Genomic DNA, 14,973 nt, shown 5'->3' with positions numbered 1-14,973 from the left:
CTAATTATTTAATGAAAATTATATTTTATATATTTAAATTATAGCCTGATTTGTCTGTAAAGCTGGGTACACACTAGGTCGATCCGCCGACCTACAGATGTGTGCACATCTATCCATCGTGCGCTACAAGTCGCGCCACACATAACGTGGGAGCTCCACGTGACTTGGTAGCGCCAATCGTCATTTTGTGCGACTTTTTACCTTCAAATGCGTTTTATTCACAAAGCCATGCGAATAGATAGCACAAGCAGCTTCTGCTGATTAAAATAATATGCAGCATGCCTATATTCTCTGTGCGTCTGCAGGTGTATCTGCATGCTAAACACTACATTACATTGTTACAGCCGCTGACACTGTAACGTAGTGTTTAGCATGCAGGTGCACTCGCTCATAGAACACAGGCATGCTGCCTATAATTTTAATCAGCAGAAGCTGCTGGTGCTATCATGGCTTTGCGAATAAGACGCATTTGAAGGTAAAAAGCCGTACAAAAGACGCTCGGCGCTACTTAATCACGCCACAGCATGGCATGACTAGAAGGGCTGTTTAACGCGCAAGGAGGCTAGATGTATGATGTATGAGGACCCATCTGTATCTGACGATTGGTAAGTGTGTACACACTTATCAATCGTCAGCCCGATGTGCCAAGCTTGACAGCTCAACTGGGCAGGCATTTAAATTGCCTGCCGGTTGAGCTTTTAATCACCGCCGAGTCCCTGCAGAATATGTACGGGCAATTGTGCACTACCAAAAATAATTAATTATACTTTAATATTGTTATGTTTAAATACTGAATGTTCTGGCAGATACATTTTAATACAAATCATATATTTTACTGTACCCAAAGCAAAGTAATTAAGAATAAATACATTATCTACGTAAAATGGAAGAACTGCTGAAATTTGGGATAATTTGGCAGTGTTTTATTTGTGTACTTACAAAGCAAAAAAGCTTTATAACAATCAATATTACAATTAGTAAGTGTAATAAAAAAATAAACAAAATTCAGTTTTTCCAGTGCAAGTTCTGGTAAATGTTGTCTGGGGAAGAATCGGGCAGAGTCCAGTGAGAATTGGGTAAACTCTGACATTTTCACCTTGTGTAAGTTCCTGACATTTGGGCTCCAGCTACTAAAGTCTGAGCGGGATTGAGGATACAGCGCAGTTATTATATCAGCTCTTTTACAGAAATGATAAAGGTTGTGTTGTTGAAATTGTTCTTTAAAGTTCAGACCTAGAAATGGAGTCCAACTGTTCTTCTCCAGCAAATTTACTAAGACACCAACACGATTAAACTGTGTTTTTCCTATATAATTAAAATATTTATTTACTAAGTTATTTCTATAGCGTACACATATTTCGCAGCGGTCTGCAGAAAATATTTAAATCATTCACTCAGTACCTGCCCCAGTGGAGCTTACAATCTATATTCGTTACAACATACACAAATTATGCTATTACATACTGTACACACTTGGGTTAATTTTTTTGTCAGACGCCAATTATCCTGCCAGTATGTTATTGGAGTGTGGGAAAAATACGGAGCACCTGGAGAAAAAACAGGCAAACGTGTGTAGAACATACCAGATCCACAAAGACAGTGGCACATTTAGGACTGAACTCAATATGTACATCAGTATATCAATATGTAAGTTTTGAGAATGACACAAGTGTTGGTTTTCACAAAGTTTGCTGCTTCAGTGTTTTTAGACCTTTTAGTCAGATGTTACTATGGTATACTGAAGTAAAATTACAATCATTTCATAAGTGTCAAAGACTTTTATTGACAATTACAATAAGTTTATGCAGAGTCAATATTTGCAGTGTTGACCATTCTTTTTCAAGACCTCTGCAATTCGCCCTGGCCTGCTGTCAATCAACTTCTGGGCCACATACTGACAGATGGCCGCCCATTCTTGCCTAATCAATGCTTGGAGTTTGTCAGAATTTGTAGGTTTTTGTTTGTCCACCCGCCTCTCGAGGATTGACCACAAGTTCTCAATGGGATTAAGGTCTGGGGAGTTTCCTGGCCATGGACTCAAAATTTGTTCCCCGAGCCACTTAGTCATCACTTTTGCCTTATGGCAAGGTGCTCCATCATGCTAGAAAAGGCATTGTTCATCACCAAACTGTTCTTGGATGGTTGGAAGAAATTGCTCTTGGAGGATGTTTTGGTACCATTCTTTATTCATGGCTGTGTTCTTAGGCAAAATTATGTGTGATCCCACTCCCTTGGCAGACACTACAAGCCAGACCTGTGATCACACGTCACATGCAGTGCATTATTTTCTTCCACTTTGGGGGGGATCAATATAATAATATAATAATGACCACAATGGGATAATTTACTAAGCTTCGATTTGGTGTTTTTCTGTGATTTCGCAACCCGGAGAATTACTATAGGCAAATCCAAAGTTGTCACACCACCCCTCCCTAAAAAAAGGGGTCCCCCCTCCTGAGGGACAATCAGTGGTGGCAGTGGGTACAAGGTTAATGTAATTAAATAGTTATTAATTTTGTTCTTTACAGATGGCCTACAAGTCCCACCAAGCCTTCCCCGGCATGCCTGGATATTGAGCGCCTATTGGTGCCTGTAGTCCATCTCTAAAAAAAAATATTAAAATAAACACAGGAGACACACACTGAATGTGGTATTACCTTTATATAAAAAAAACACTCCCCCACACATCCCTCGTTCTTCAATTTAATACTCCCCAAATCCAGGAATCAGGTCCTTTTTGTTTCAAGTAGCTTCCACGATCTTGTCAAAACAATAAATCAACAAACTGTCCCTTTGCAGGGTCCCGTCGCAAGTAACAAGTTACTCCCGAGCACTCTCCATTGAAATGAAAGGGGAAGCGCTGATTGACTGAGAGCATGGGAGCAGCTGCCTTTTGGAAAATAGGGGATACCCCATACTGTTTTTAACCTTATTTAGCAATATCAGCCCAGGCTGAGAGGTCCGGAGCTGGTAATGGATTTTGGGGAGGGGGGACCCCACGCATTGAATTTTTTTTAACCTTTTTTTGCTTTTAAACATAACAAAACCTGCTCTATCTTACATTAATATACTTTGTATTTCTCTTGACATTTTTATCCCTTGTATTTCTCTGCATTACATTGTAATCCCAGTATTATTCTCAGGGCTCAATTCAGTTAGGCCGCATTTGCGGTACTGCCGGACTTGTGGATATTTGTGGTTCTGCGAACAAAAATCCAGGGGACGATATTGGGCCACTAGGGGGATGAGTTCCGCTGTCTATGTTGGCTTTTCTATGGCATTACAACATCAACTCTCCCCCTTCACCCCTAATTGAATTGACCCCTTAGTGTTTCATTGATCCCTCATTATACCCATAGGGTTGGGTTGTACTAAAGAGAAAAATGTTGTAAAACCCTCGAAAAGGCAATTTTCGTGGACTTTACCACATTCCCCATATGTACAAAGCTTTGTCCCGATGGGTAACACCATGTTCACGTGGTGTTACCCAATAGAAGCCTATGGGCAATTTTTTCGGGACTCCTGTCCTGGGATGCCTCCCATCACCCCCCGCGGCCTGCATCCTTCTGTGTATGGGAGGGACAGCTGCCCTTTGCTATATTCTAGATACATACTGCGGTAATCAACCTCTGCGGTTGATTACCGCAGTATGTACTGCTTTACCTGAAGAGAGGCAGCATGTACCTCATCGTGGATGCGATGCTTAGTACATCCCGCCCACAATGTAATTGTGGTCTCTCATGTTTCTCTGTGTTACATTGTGTTCCTTTGTATTTATCTCTGTGTTACATTGTTATCCTTCGTAATTTTCTTGTTGTTACATTGTGGTCTCTCATAATTTATAAAATACTGGAGAGATGTAAAATAGGTAGAAATAAAGTACCAACCAATCATCTTCTGTAATTTTTCTAGTACAGCCTGTAAAATGACAGCAGCTGATTGGTTGGTACTTTATCACTCTCTAAGATTTGATAAATATTACTTTGCGATCGCATATATTTCTCTGTTACATTATTATCTCTCATATTTCTTTCTCTCTGTGTTACATTGTCATCTGTTAGTATTTCTCTCTGAGTTACATTGTTATCTATCATATTTCTCTGTGTTAATGGGCCTATCCATTAGCAGATCTTTCTAAAAGACAAAAGATTATCTTTTGAAAATTCCTGGGGCTGCTGTGACAGATATCTGTCATGTACATGACAGATTATTGCAAACGACGAACGATATTGCATGACATCATTCTGGGAGTGGAGTTTTTTTAATGTTTCTATTCATTTTCATTAAAAAATCATTCGTTGTTTGTCGTTTACCGCGACAGATATTTCTAATATCTGTCAGCGATAAACAATAATTGACCAAAATGTTGGAGAGACAAAAGACCCAATTTGTCGGCCGCAGGACTGCACATTTTTATCGTTTGGAGCCTATCCATTAGCAGATAAATTCAACGACTGAACGATAAATCGTTCAAATTTATCTGGATAGGCCCCTTTACATTGTTATCTATCATATTTCTCTGTTACATTGTTATCTCTTATATTTCTTTCTCTGTGTTACGTTGTTATCTGTTATATTTCTCTGAGTTACATTGTGATCTATCATATTTGTCTGTGTTACATTGTTATCTATCATATTTCTCTGAGTTACATTGTGATCTATCATATTTGTCTGTGTTACATTGTTATCTCTCATATTTCTCTGTGTTACATTGTGATCTATCATATTTGTCTGTGTTACATTGTTATCTATCATATTTCTCTGAGTTACATTGTGATCTATCATATTTCTCTGTGTTACATTGTGATCTATCATATTTCTCTCTGTGTTACATTGTTATCTCTCATATTTCTTTGTGTTACATTGTGATCTATCATATTTGTCTGTTTTACATTGTTATCTATCATATTTCTCTGAGTTACATTGTGATCTATCATATTTGTCTGTGTTACATTGTTATCTCTCATATTTCTTTCTCTCTGTTACATTATCTGTCATATTTCTCTCTGTGTTACATTGTTATCTATCATATTTGTCTGAGTTACATTGTGATCTATCATATTTGTCTGTGTTACATTGTTATCTCTCATATCTCTTTCTCTCTGTGTTACATTATCTGTCATATTTCTCTCTGTGTTACATTGTGGTCTATCATATTTGTCTGAGTTACTTGGTGATCTATCATATTTGTCTGTGTTACATTGTTATCTCATATTTCTTTCTCTATGTGTTACATTATCTGTCATATTTCTCTCTGTGTTACATTATCTATCATATTTATTTCTGTTACATTGTTATCTATTAGATTTATCTGCATTACATTGTTATCTATCATATTCCTCTGTGTTGCATTGTTATCTATCATATTTATCTGTTACATTGTTATTTATCATATTTGTCTGTGTTACATTGTTATCTATCATATTTATCTGTGTTACATTGTTATTTATCATATTTGTCTGTGTTACATTGTTATCTATTATATTTCTCTCTGTGTTACATTGCTATCTCATGTTTCTCTGTGTTACATTGTTCTCTATCATGTTTCTCTGTGTTACATTGTTCTCTATCATGTTTCTCTGTGTTACATTGTTAGCTATCATATTCCTCTGTGTTACATTATCTCTCATATCTCTTTCTCTCTGTGTTACATTGTTATATTTTGTGTTACATTGTTATCTATCATGTTTCTCTGTGTTACATTGTTATATTTTGTGTTACATTTTTATCTATCATGTTTCTCTGTGTTACATTGTTATCTATCATGTTTCTCTGTGTTACATTGTTATCTATCATACAGTATTTCTCTGTGTTACATTATTATCTCTCATATCTCTTTCTCTCTGTGTTACATTGTCTATCATCTCTTTCTCTCTGTGTTACATTGTCTATCATATCTCTTTCTCTCTGTGTTACATTGTCTATCATATCTCTTTCTCTCTGTGTTAGATTGTTATCTGTCATACAGTATTTATCTGTGTTACATTGTTATCTCTCATATCTCTTTTTCTCTGTTAGATTGTTATCTGTTATATTTCTCTCTGTGTTACATTGTTATCTATCATATTTGTCTGTTATATTGTTATTTATCATATCTCTTTCTCTCTGTGTTACATTGTTATCTGTTATATTTCTATATGTGTTACATTGTTATCTATCATGTTATTTATGTGTTGCATTGTTATCTATCATATTTGTCTGTGTTACATTGTTATCTCTTGTATTAATTACATCTCCTACAATCGAGCAATTAATTGTTCTGTTTCTGTTATATGGACCATACATCAGGCCCGCAATTCCCCCAAAGTGATCAAAACCGCTGATCGGTGGGCATCAACTATTGGCAATCCGACAGGGAGTCGTGGGAAATTCTGCATGCTTAAATTCCCCAGGTTGCTGATCCCGATAATTTTTTGGTTGGGATTGGTAAATCAGGGAAATCCAACATGTTGGATTCTATGCCTCATCCCAAGCATCATGATATCGGAGAATTGCGGCAACCAGTTGCAGATGTATGGGCCCCATTACTCACTTAAGTAAATAACTCACATGAATCTACATGAAGCTAGCTACTAAACAATGTGCCCAAGTTGTGTAATCAAACAGGAATGAGAGTTTAAAGGGTCCTTTTACATCAGACAGTATTGGTTTATCCAAGTTAGTGCAGTTACTAAGTAAGAATATTGGTGTACAGAGGGAACCAGGGCTATTCCATGATGGGTCACAGAACACCACATTAATTACATTTTTATCTCCTATATTCTAATTGATGAGTCACAGGCTGGAATTTGGGGTGCCCAATAACCAATCTACAGTTCTGCCCATGTTCACTAGAAACATCTTGTTTTATATCCACAGACAATGATTCACACTTTTTCTTACAGGTCCTTCCCCAGAGCTTCCTGTGGAAGATAGACGTGTGGCTTTTCTTCATCATGTCCAGGCTATGGGTGCTCTCCCTGTCGTTGCCGACCATCTTTATTTTAATATTCCACCTCTCAGTGTCCAAAGTCCGAGCAGAGTATCCAGAGATGGAAGAGCAGTGTATGAAGAGAGAACACCCCATCCTTACCTTTCAAGGTAAGCTCCAGAAATACCTACTTCCTGATAACTCACTAGGGTGGCAGTGCCTATTGTCATTGATTCTAGATTAATAATGTCTGTTTGAATTTTGTGCTTGCACTGGGATGTCAAAATGCATTAAAAACATGTCTGCTGGTCTCTACTTCCATATATTCCATGTATGAATTCACTTGCATACTGCAGCCACTGGATGTATAATGTGTCTTTATATGAAACAAGTGTTACACTTCACACTGTTTTAGGAGGGAGACATACAGATGTGTCCTCATTCATCTATGCGTTTTTGCTACATATGATGTGAGACGCTTGGCGTGACTTAGATGCTCCTCCACGGGTAATGATCTCCGTATATTTATTCTTTTTCCTGAATTTTATTCACATCACATCTGCTTACAGAATTGCTTATAGAGTATTAGGCACACTAGATTAATACCTTTGCTGCAACGGAAATGTTATACACCAGGCATGGCATGAGTCACTCATGTCGGTTCTCTGTCTTTTGTCTTTTACCCAGATTAGTTACTGAGTCGCATACAGAAGCTACATAAAATGCCAGCGTCAGTATTCAGGGTACCCCTGCATTGTATTTTATCGCATTAGTGATGTGAATAAGATGCATATTTAGTTAAAAATACACTGGCAAGACGCTTGGCGTGGCTACGTTGCAAAGTCTGTGGTGCTCTAAACAGGGCTATTTGGCGTGATTTGAGGATTGTGTTTGTGGACACATCTGTACTTGCCAACATCTTAAATTGGACATTTTAGATAGAATAGACCATAGATATATCCAAACCACACCCATTTTGGATAAAACATGCCTTTTCCATTATAGTCACCCAAAATCAAGACTGTCTCTTTAAATTGGGATTGTTGCCAGTTATAGGGAAAGTGTACTACACCCCACACTGATTTAGAGGGAAAAATGTTAATATTCTGTGATCTGTCTGTGTGTAAATGACATGTTCTGGTGCTTATCTTCCTTTGTCTTAGCCTTAGTGACACAGCTTCCGGCTAATAATGTTAGAATTGATGCCAGTTTGTCATGGGTGTAAAAGGAATATAGAATTTCACATATGAGTCTATGCTAATGAACTTTCGATGCAGCTTATTAGTTTAACTAATTTATTTAATTAATTTAATGAGTTCTCAGAGATGTCTCGATTACAAATGAATACATCAAAATTGGAAGCCATGAACATTAATATTCCAGACCGTACTAAAAGAGCAATCAAGCACAATGTCATGTACAATTAAAATCAATGAATAAAATGTCTTTAAAACCTTTAGTGAGGATTTTACTAGATGACTGTAGGGTTTATTTTACAGCATGGTATAAGAAGCAATGATCAGATCACATATGTAACTCAGCAGCCCCTCTTTATAACATACCCCTCACCACATCAAATAGAGTACTCCACTCCCCTCATGTACACACACTTACCAAGGAATCAGTATGCGTATGTTTGCTGCAACTCACACCAGTCCCTATAGTCGTCTTCACTAGACCTTAATGGAGTGGAAAGAATGAGCCCAACAGAACCATAAATTGTGTTGTGAGCCAGCAGCTGGCATCAAGTAAGGGTGGTGCCCCTGTTTACTACATGGGTAGCAGGTTATACTAGTGCAGTAATACACATCCTATAATATATGTTAATATAGGATATTTCTTTTATTTTCTTTTAAAGGAATTGAGCACATTTGTCCAGTGTCTTTAAAAATTATGTAGAATAGGTCGTATATTACTATACTTCATGGTATACATGAAATTACTGAAGATATTCACTAGGTCTGTCGATCGTGCTCTATTTCACCGTTCTGGTGCAGGCTTCCAAAGGCATAGTCAAGCAGATAGACAGTGATTGGCAGATTTATAGACTTTCTCTGCAGACGTGTACTGTATTTATTCATGCACAGGGTGAGCACAATATTGTCACATTAGCTCAAATGATTGTGCTCTCAATTTTATTTTCATCTGTATCAGATCGCCAGGACACTGCCCTAAACATATGGAAGTTGCAGCTGTCTGTAGGCTGGGGAAATAGTAACTAAAAGCTAAACATGTATTTTGCCTACATTTTTCATATTTGAAAATGTTGGGGCCTATTTCATACCTCATGGCCATATATTTGTTCTATTTTATACCTCTCTAAAAGACCATGAACTTCTAGCTATCCACCAATTATTACATTTCATAGCTGCTGCTTTTTTGTAAATGTGAAATCTCTGTTAGTGTAGAATGGAGATCAGATGAGATGAGAGAGGATTGTTTCTTAATATTTATTGTCTTGACTGTTTTTTATTTTTTTTGCTGCAATCATAAGTGAATAGGATTTTTGTAATAATTTTGGAATGTAAATATAACGTGTATATATGGCTTAATATGGTGTTTAAATAGATTGAATACGGTTTCAGTATAGTAGCCTACTGGGTAAGCAGGTAAAGGTTTTTTTTGTACCCTGTTCTGAAATAAATTGGAATATGTGGTAAGCCGCTTAGGTATGAGGGATTCCCTTGTGCCTACGTCCTGGTAGCATCTTTTATGCACTCTATATGACCATATCTGAAAACCATAATAGAACTGTTTCCCACATGAGGGGGCCAACTCATGATGCCAACACATGATGCCAAACTTGTAGACACCATAATCTGGTGGCTACAAAGCTTTGTGATGGCACATTGTTGTGCTGAAAAGCCCACTCCCGTCTGAGTGAATGCATGACATGAACAAGTGTATATCACCCACAAGGATGGTTATGTAGCGTCTGCCAGTCAGTGATGTCTGCAGATGTATCAGGGGTCCTAATATGGGCCAGCTGAAAACACCCCGCACCATAATAGAGCCACCACCACCCTTGACTGTTCCTTGTTCATTGCCTCGTGTGGTTTTCTGTACGCGCATAATCGCCCAAAACAACTTGGACTTGTCATACTAAGCTACACATTTACATCATCTTGTGTCCAGTGGCAGTGTTTGCAAACCTCAGCGATGTGCAAAACCTTGTTTTGTGGGGTCAGCAATGGGATTCAAGTGGCTTCTGTAACCCATAGAAGATAGGGAATGTTATATCATTCAAACACTGATGTTACTTGTAGTCCTAGCATAAAATTTTCCTGTTATCTGCACATAAGTCGGATGTTACAATGCGTGCCAGACAACGCTGTCAATATTGTCCAGAGTTCCTTTATGGCCATGATAGATATTTTCCCTGATGTTGTGCAGTCATGGTAAAGCCTTGAAATATTTGCATGTGAAAATCCAAATTTCGTTTTGAATTCAGAGATTGAGTGACCCATCTAATTTATGAGTTGCAGCCTTTGGGGGCTGATGTGTACTTGGCTGGGATGTGGCCTTGTGGTCAAGTTACAGCCTAGAGGGCTGATGTGTAATTGGCTGGGATGTGGCCTTGTGGCCAAGTTGCAGCCTTGAGGGCTGATGTATATTTGGCTGGGATGTGGCCTTGTGGCTAAGTTGCAGCCTTGGGGGATGATGTGTACTCGGTTGGTTTGTGGCCTTATGGCCAAGTTGCAGCCTTGAGGGCTTATGTATATTTGGCTTGGATGTGGCCTTGTGGCCAAGTTGCAGCCTTGAGGGCTGATGTATATTTGGCTGGGATGTGGCCTTATGGCCAAGTTGCAGCCTTGAGGGCTGATGTATATTTGGCTGGGATGTGGCCTTGTGGCCGAGTTGCAGCCTTGAGGGCTGATGTGTACTTGGCTGGGAATTGGCTGAGACAGCCGTGATGTAGTTGCTAAAGTCCACTCAGCAGTGCGACTGACACAGTAGTAAATTTGGTAACAAATAGTCCAGTTAGATGCAGCAGTGTGGCTGAGACAGCCGTGATGTAGTTACTAAAGTCCACTCAGCAGTGCGACTGAAACAGTAGTAAATTTGGTAACAACTAGTCCAGTTAGATTCAGCAGTGTGGCTGAGACAGCTGTGATGTAATAACTAAAGTCCACTCAGACGCAGCAGTGCGACTGAAACAGTAGTAAAGTTGGTAACAAATAGTCCAGTCAGATGCAGCAGTGCAGCTGAGACATCTGTAAATTTGAAAACAAATAGTCCACCTGAACACTGCAGTGAGGCTGAGGCTGTCGTGATGAATAAATATTAAGTCCCCTCAGATGCCACTGTACGGTAGTGACAGGCAAGATACACGCTAGACAGGAGAGACTGGACCACACCACAAGGATGATACCACACCACGGAGCCGGAAGCCACGTAATGAATGCTATAGCCGGCATTCGAGCAGAGACTCAGCAGAGGTAAAAAAGGAGAGGGATCCAATCAGGACAGGAGGGAGATGACGGCGCAGCCAGGTAGGAGGACCTCACATAGTGACACCCCGGCGTCCAGGTCTTTTAGCAATGGGCCTGAGAGAACCGACCAGGAGCACTATTGTCAGACAAGACGCAGCAGCGGTTTGTGACAATAACTAATTACCATCAGTTTCCTATGTTTTGTATTACACAAATAAAATACCTGAGATCTGATTAACTGTGGTTACAGAGAGACAAGTTTTATTATGCAGGATACAACAGCAATGAGAGTTATTCTTTGCTGTAACAAAAGTAAGTTAGCTTATCCAGAAAGGCATACATTATATATTAAATTTCAGCCAATGTAACTTCCCTTAAAGATTAGAAGGAAATGTGTTATGCTATTTGCTACCACATATATGTATGGTTACTTGGGAAGATTCTAACAGTTTGAGAAACAACATATTACATCAAAATGTGCTAACTTGACTGCTTTAGGTTCATTTAGAGCACTTTCGTTGACAATAACATTACAATTCACATACATGAATCACATTTAAGATAATATTCTGATACCCCATGCTAATAACCACTTAACAAGTCATATTGGCCAGTTTACTTGTTGGTGTACACATTTGTTAGTTGAAAACCTTGGTTTGTATTGGGTCCTGTTAGGTTGCTTAATAAAGGAATGTTCCCTATAAAATTTGTTGTCTTTCCAATATAATAGTACAGGTTGAGTCTCCCATATCCAAATATTCCGAAATACGGAATATTCCGAACTACAGAATATTTTCAGCATGAGTGAGAAAGTGAACCTTTTGCCTTTTGATGGTTCAATGTACACAAACTTTGTTTAAAGCACAAAATTATTAAAATACAGTATACAATAACCTTCAGGCTGTGTGTATAAGGTGTATATGAAACATAAATGATTTTCATATATGTACACAAACTTTTTTTGATGCACAAAATTATAAAAAATATTGTATAAAATTACCTGCAGGCTGTGTGTATAAGGTGTATATAGAACATAAATTCATTCTGTGTTTAGATTTAGGTCCCATACCCAAGACATTTCATTATAATATGCAAATATTTCAAAATACGGAATATTGCGATATCCAAAATACCCCTGGTCCCAAGCATTTTGGATATGGGAGACTCAACCTGTACTAGCATCTGCACCATGTAACTGATGGTAATATGACGTAGTTCCTGTAACTACAGTGTTTGTGTAACACTTTGCTTTTTATAAAGTAGCCATATGCAAAAATATGTCTTCCACTTTCACTACTGTAGTATTGCGGTAATCTCAGGGAGACAAAATGTAGATAAGGATTTTTCTGTATAACTCTATATTAGAGCTGATTCTCTATTTATAATTTCTCTATTAGAGCTGATTGCCAGAGGTAACATTCTGAAATGCTAGAATGTTTTGGACATTGCTAAATGTGGCCATGTCTTGACTACTACTTATTAAATTGTCTCCAGCAGGAAAGGGGTTATGTCATTTGTATCTCCCTTCCCAATTAATGAATAGCAATATGCTTAGTCATATGCTTGAATGTCACTTAATGGGCTTGAAGTATGAGTATACAGGTGTTTAGCTAATAAGGAGTCTGGGTTTTGCGGTGTGCTGAGGTGATAATTGTCATAAGAACATACACACCTTGGTTTAGGTCTCAGTCAGGAAGCTGGCTCTGGTCAGTACCTTGTTCCTGATCAGCTCCTGTACCCCAGCCTCCTCGCTGGTATGTCCTCTGGCTGTAATCAGACACCACTCTGCCCATTGGTGTGTTGGTGGAATGTCTCAGGCTCTGTGACTACCCTGCTTCTATCTCACTGTGCTGAATAGCAGCTGCTGACAGTTAGGGTTAGCCTGCAGGAGGGAGGTTAAAGTTAAGCCACGTATCCACTAGACAATATTTTTAACAATATCGTTATCGTTCAGTCGTTCACTATATCATCCAGTGGATATGCCGTCAACGACCAGCGATGTGCGCTCCCGATGGTCGTTGACGACGTCGCTCATCGCCCAAACCTGTTGTCCAACCTGATGATATCGTTATCGTTCAAAATATTGTCTAGTGGATACGCGGCATAACTTTAACCTCCCTCCCGCAGGCTAACCCTAACTGTCAGCAGCTGTTCAGTTCGGGGATGAGGGAGGGTGCCGGCACTGAACAATATCGTTAATGATATCGTTCAATGTGTGTGCTCAATGTCTTTAACAACATTGAGCACACCACTGTCGGGGACACACTAAACGATATCGCTCATGGAGTGGAGTGGATACACTGCATTAGACTGCTGAGGGAGGGTTAGGAGTTAGTGTTACCGCTAGGAGTTAGTGTTACCGCAGGACCATCAAGACATGTTATTTCAGTAGTGTTGACATGATGAATGACAACATGGTCAATGTCGAAATGACAAGGATATGGATATTATGGCCATTCTCAGCCAGAGCATCACACTGCCTTCGCCGGGCAGCCTTCTTCCCATAGTGCATCCTGGTGCTATCTCTTCTCTAGGTAAACCTGGTGGTCCACATAATGTAAAAGAAAACATAATTCAGCATACCAGCCACCTTCTAACATTCACCATTGTCCAGCTCTGACGCTCACACGCCCATTGTAGGCATTTTCAGTGGTGGATAGGGTCAGCATGGGCTCTTTGATCAGTCTACAGCTAGGCAGCCCCATACGCAGTAAACTGCGATCCACTGTTTTGTTCTGACACCTTTCTATCATAGCCAGCATTAACTTTATCACCAATTTGTGGTACACTAGCTCTTCTGTAGGATAGGACCAGAAAGACTAGCCTTCACACCCTACATGCATCAATGATCCTTGGGCACCCATGTTGCTGGTTCACCGGTTGTCCTTCCTTTTGGTATACTAACCACTGCATACCGGGAACACCCCACAAGACCTACCATTTTGGTGATGCTCTGAACCAGTCGTCTAGCCATCACAATTTGCCCAGTCACTCAGATCCTTATTGCTTTCCCACTCTTCCTGCTTTCAACTCATGAACTTCAAGAACTGAGTGTTCATTTGCTGCCTATTATATCCCACCCCTTGACAGGTGCCATTGTAACAAGATAATCAGTGTTATTCACATCACCTGTCAGTGGTTTTAATGTTATGGCTAATTGGTGTCTGTATATATGTGAATGTGTACATATAAAAATCCTCTGTGTTGGCACTCATAGCTAAATGGTAAACTGCGCCCGGGGCCTTCAACAATTCCATTGTTAGGATACAAATAGCACCGTAGAATCTTAGCATTAGTTTCAGTCTGTCCAGTTCCCTTTATTTCAAACTGGAGAGATGTTATAAAGCTCAATGACTGTAAATAATTTAATTATGAGGAGGTTAGTGACTATTAGGGATAGATTTACCAAGAACAAGCTTTGATTGCTCTCATATGTAGCAGACGCTGGATGATCCTTTGTTCCTCTTCTCTGAGCAGTAACATGAACTTGTTATGGAATGAAAATAATTGTATTGCCATTTGCAACTGTCATTCTCTTTCTGGAATACATCCCCACACCCCAATTCTATTAAACACCCTACAAAGGGTCTCCAGTGTTCAAAGTACAACATTTAATGTGTTGTTTATTGA

General features: G+C 39.1%; 1 protein-coding gene across 2 annotated transcripts in view; it reads left to right on the top strand.

The window, feature by feature from the left end:
* Positions 1 to 14,973, top strand: part of SEMA5B (semaphorin 5B) — a 583,078-nt gene that overhangs the window by 255,691 nt on the left and 312,414 nt on the right. For both annotated transcript variants that reach the window (XM_088460747.1, XM_088460748.1), the window contains one exon: positions 6,885 to 7,080. In XM_088460747.1, the coding sequence (XP_088316873.1) occupies positions 6,936 to 7,080 (145 nt within the window). In that variant the 5' untranslated portion in view covers positions 6,885 to 6,935. The remainder of the gene's footprint in view (positions 1 to 6,884; positions 7,081 to 14,973) is intronic.

The sequence above is a fragment of the Taudactylus pleione genome, unplaced genomic scaffold (genome assembly GCF_031769625.1).
Source record: "Taudactylus pleione unplaced genomic scaffold, aTauple2 ptg000977l, whole genome shotgun sequence".
NCBI lineage: Eukaryota > Metazoa > Chordata > Amphibia > Anura > Myobatrachidae > Taudactylus > Taudactylus pleione.
This window is presented reverse-complemented; position numbering and strand designations above follow the sequence as displayed.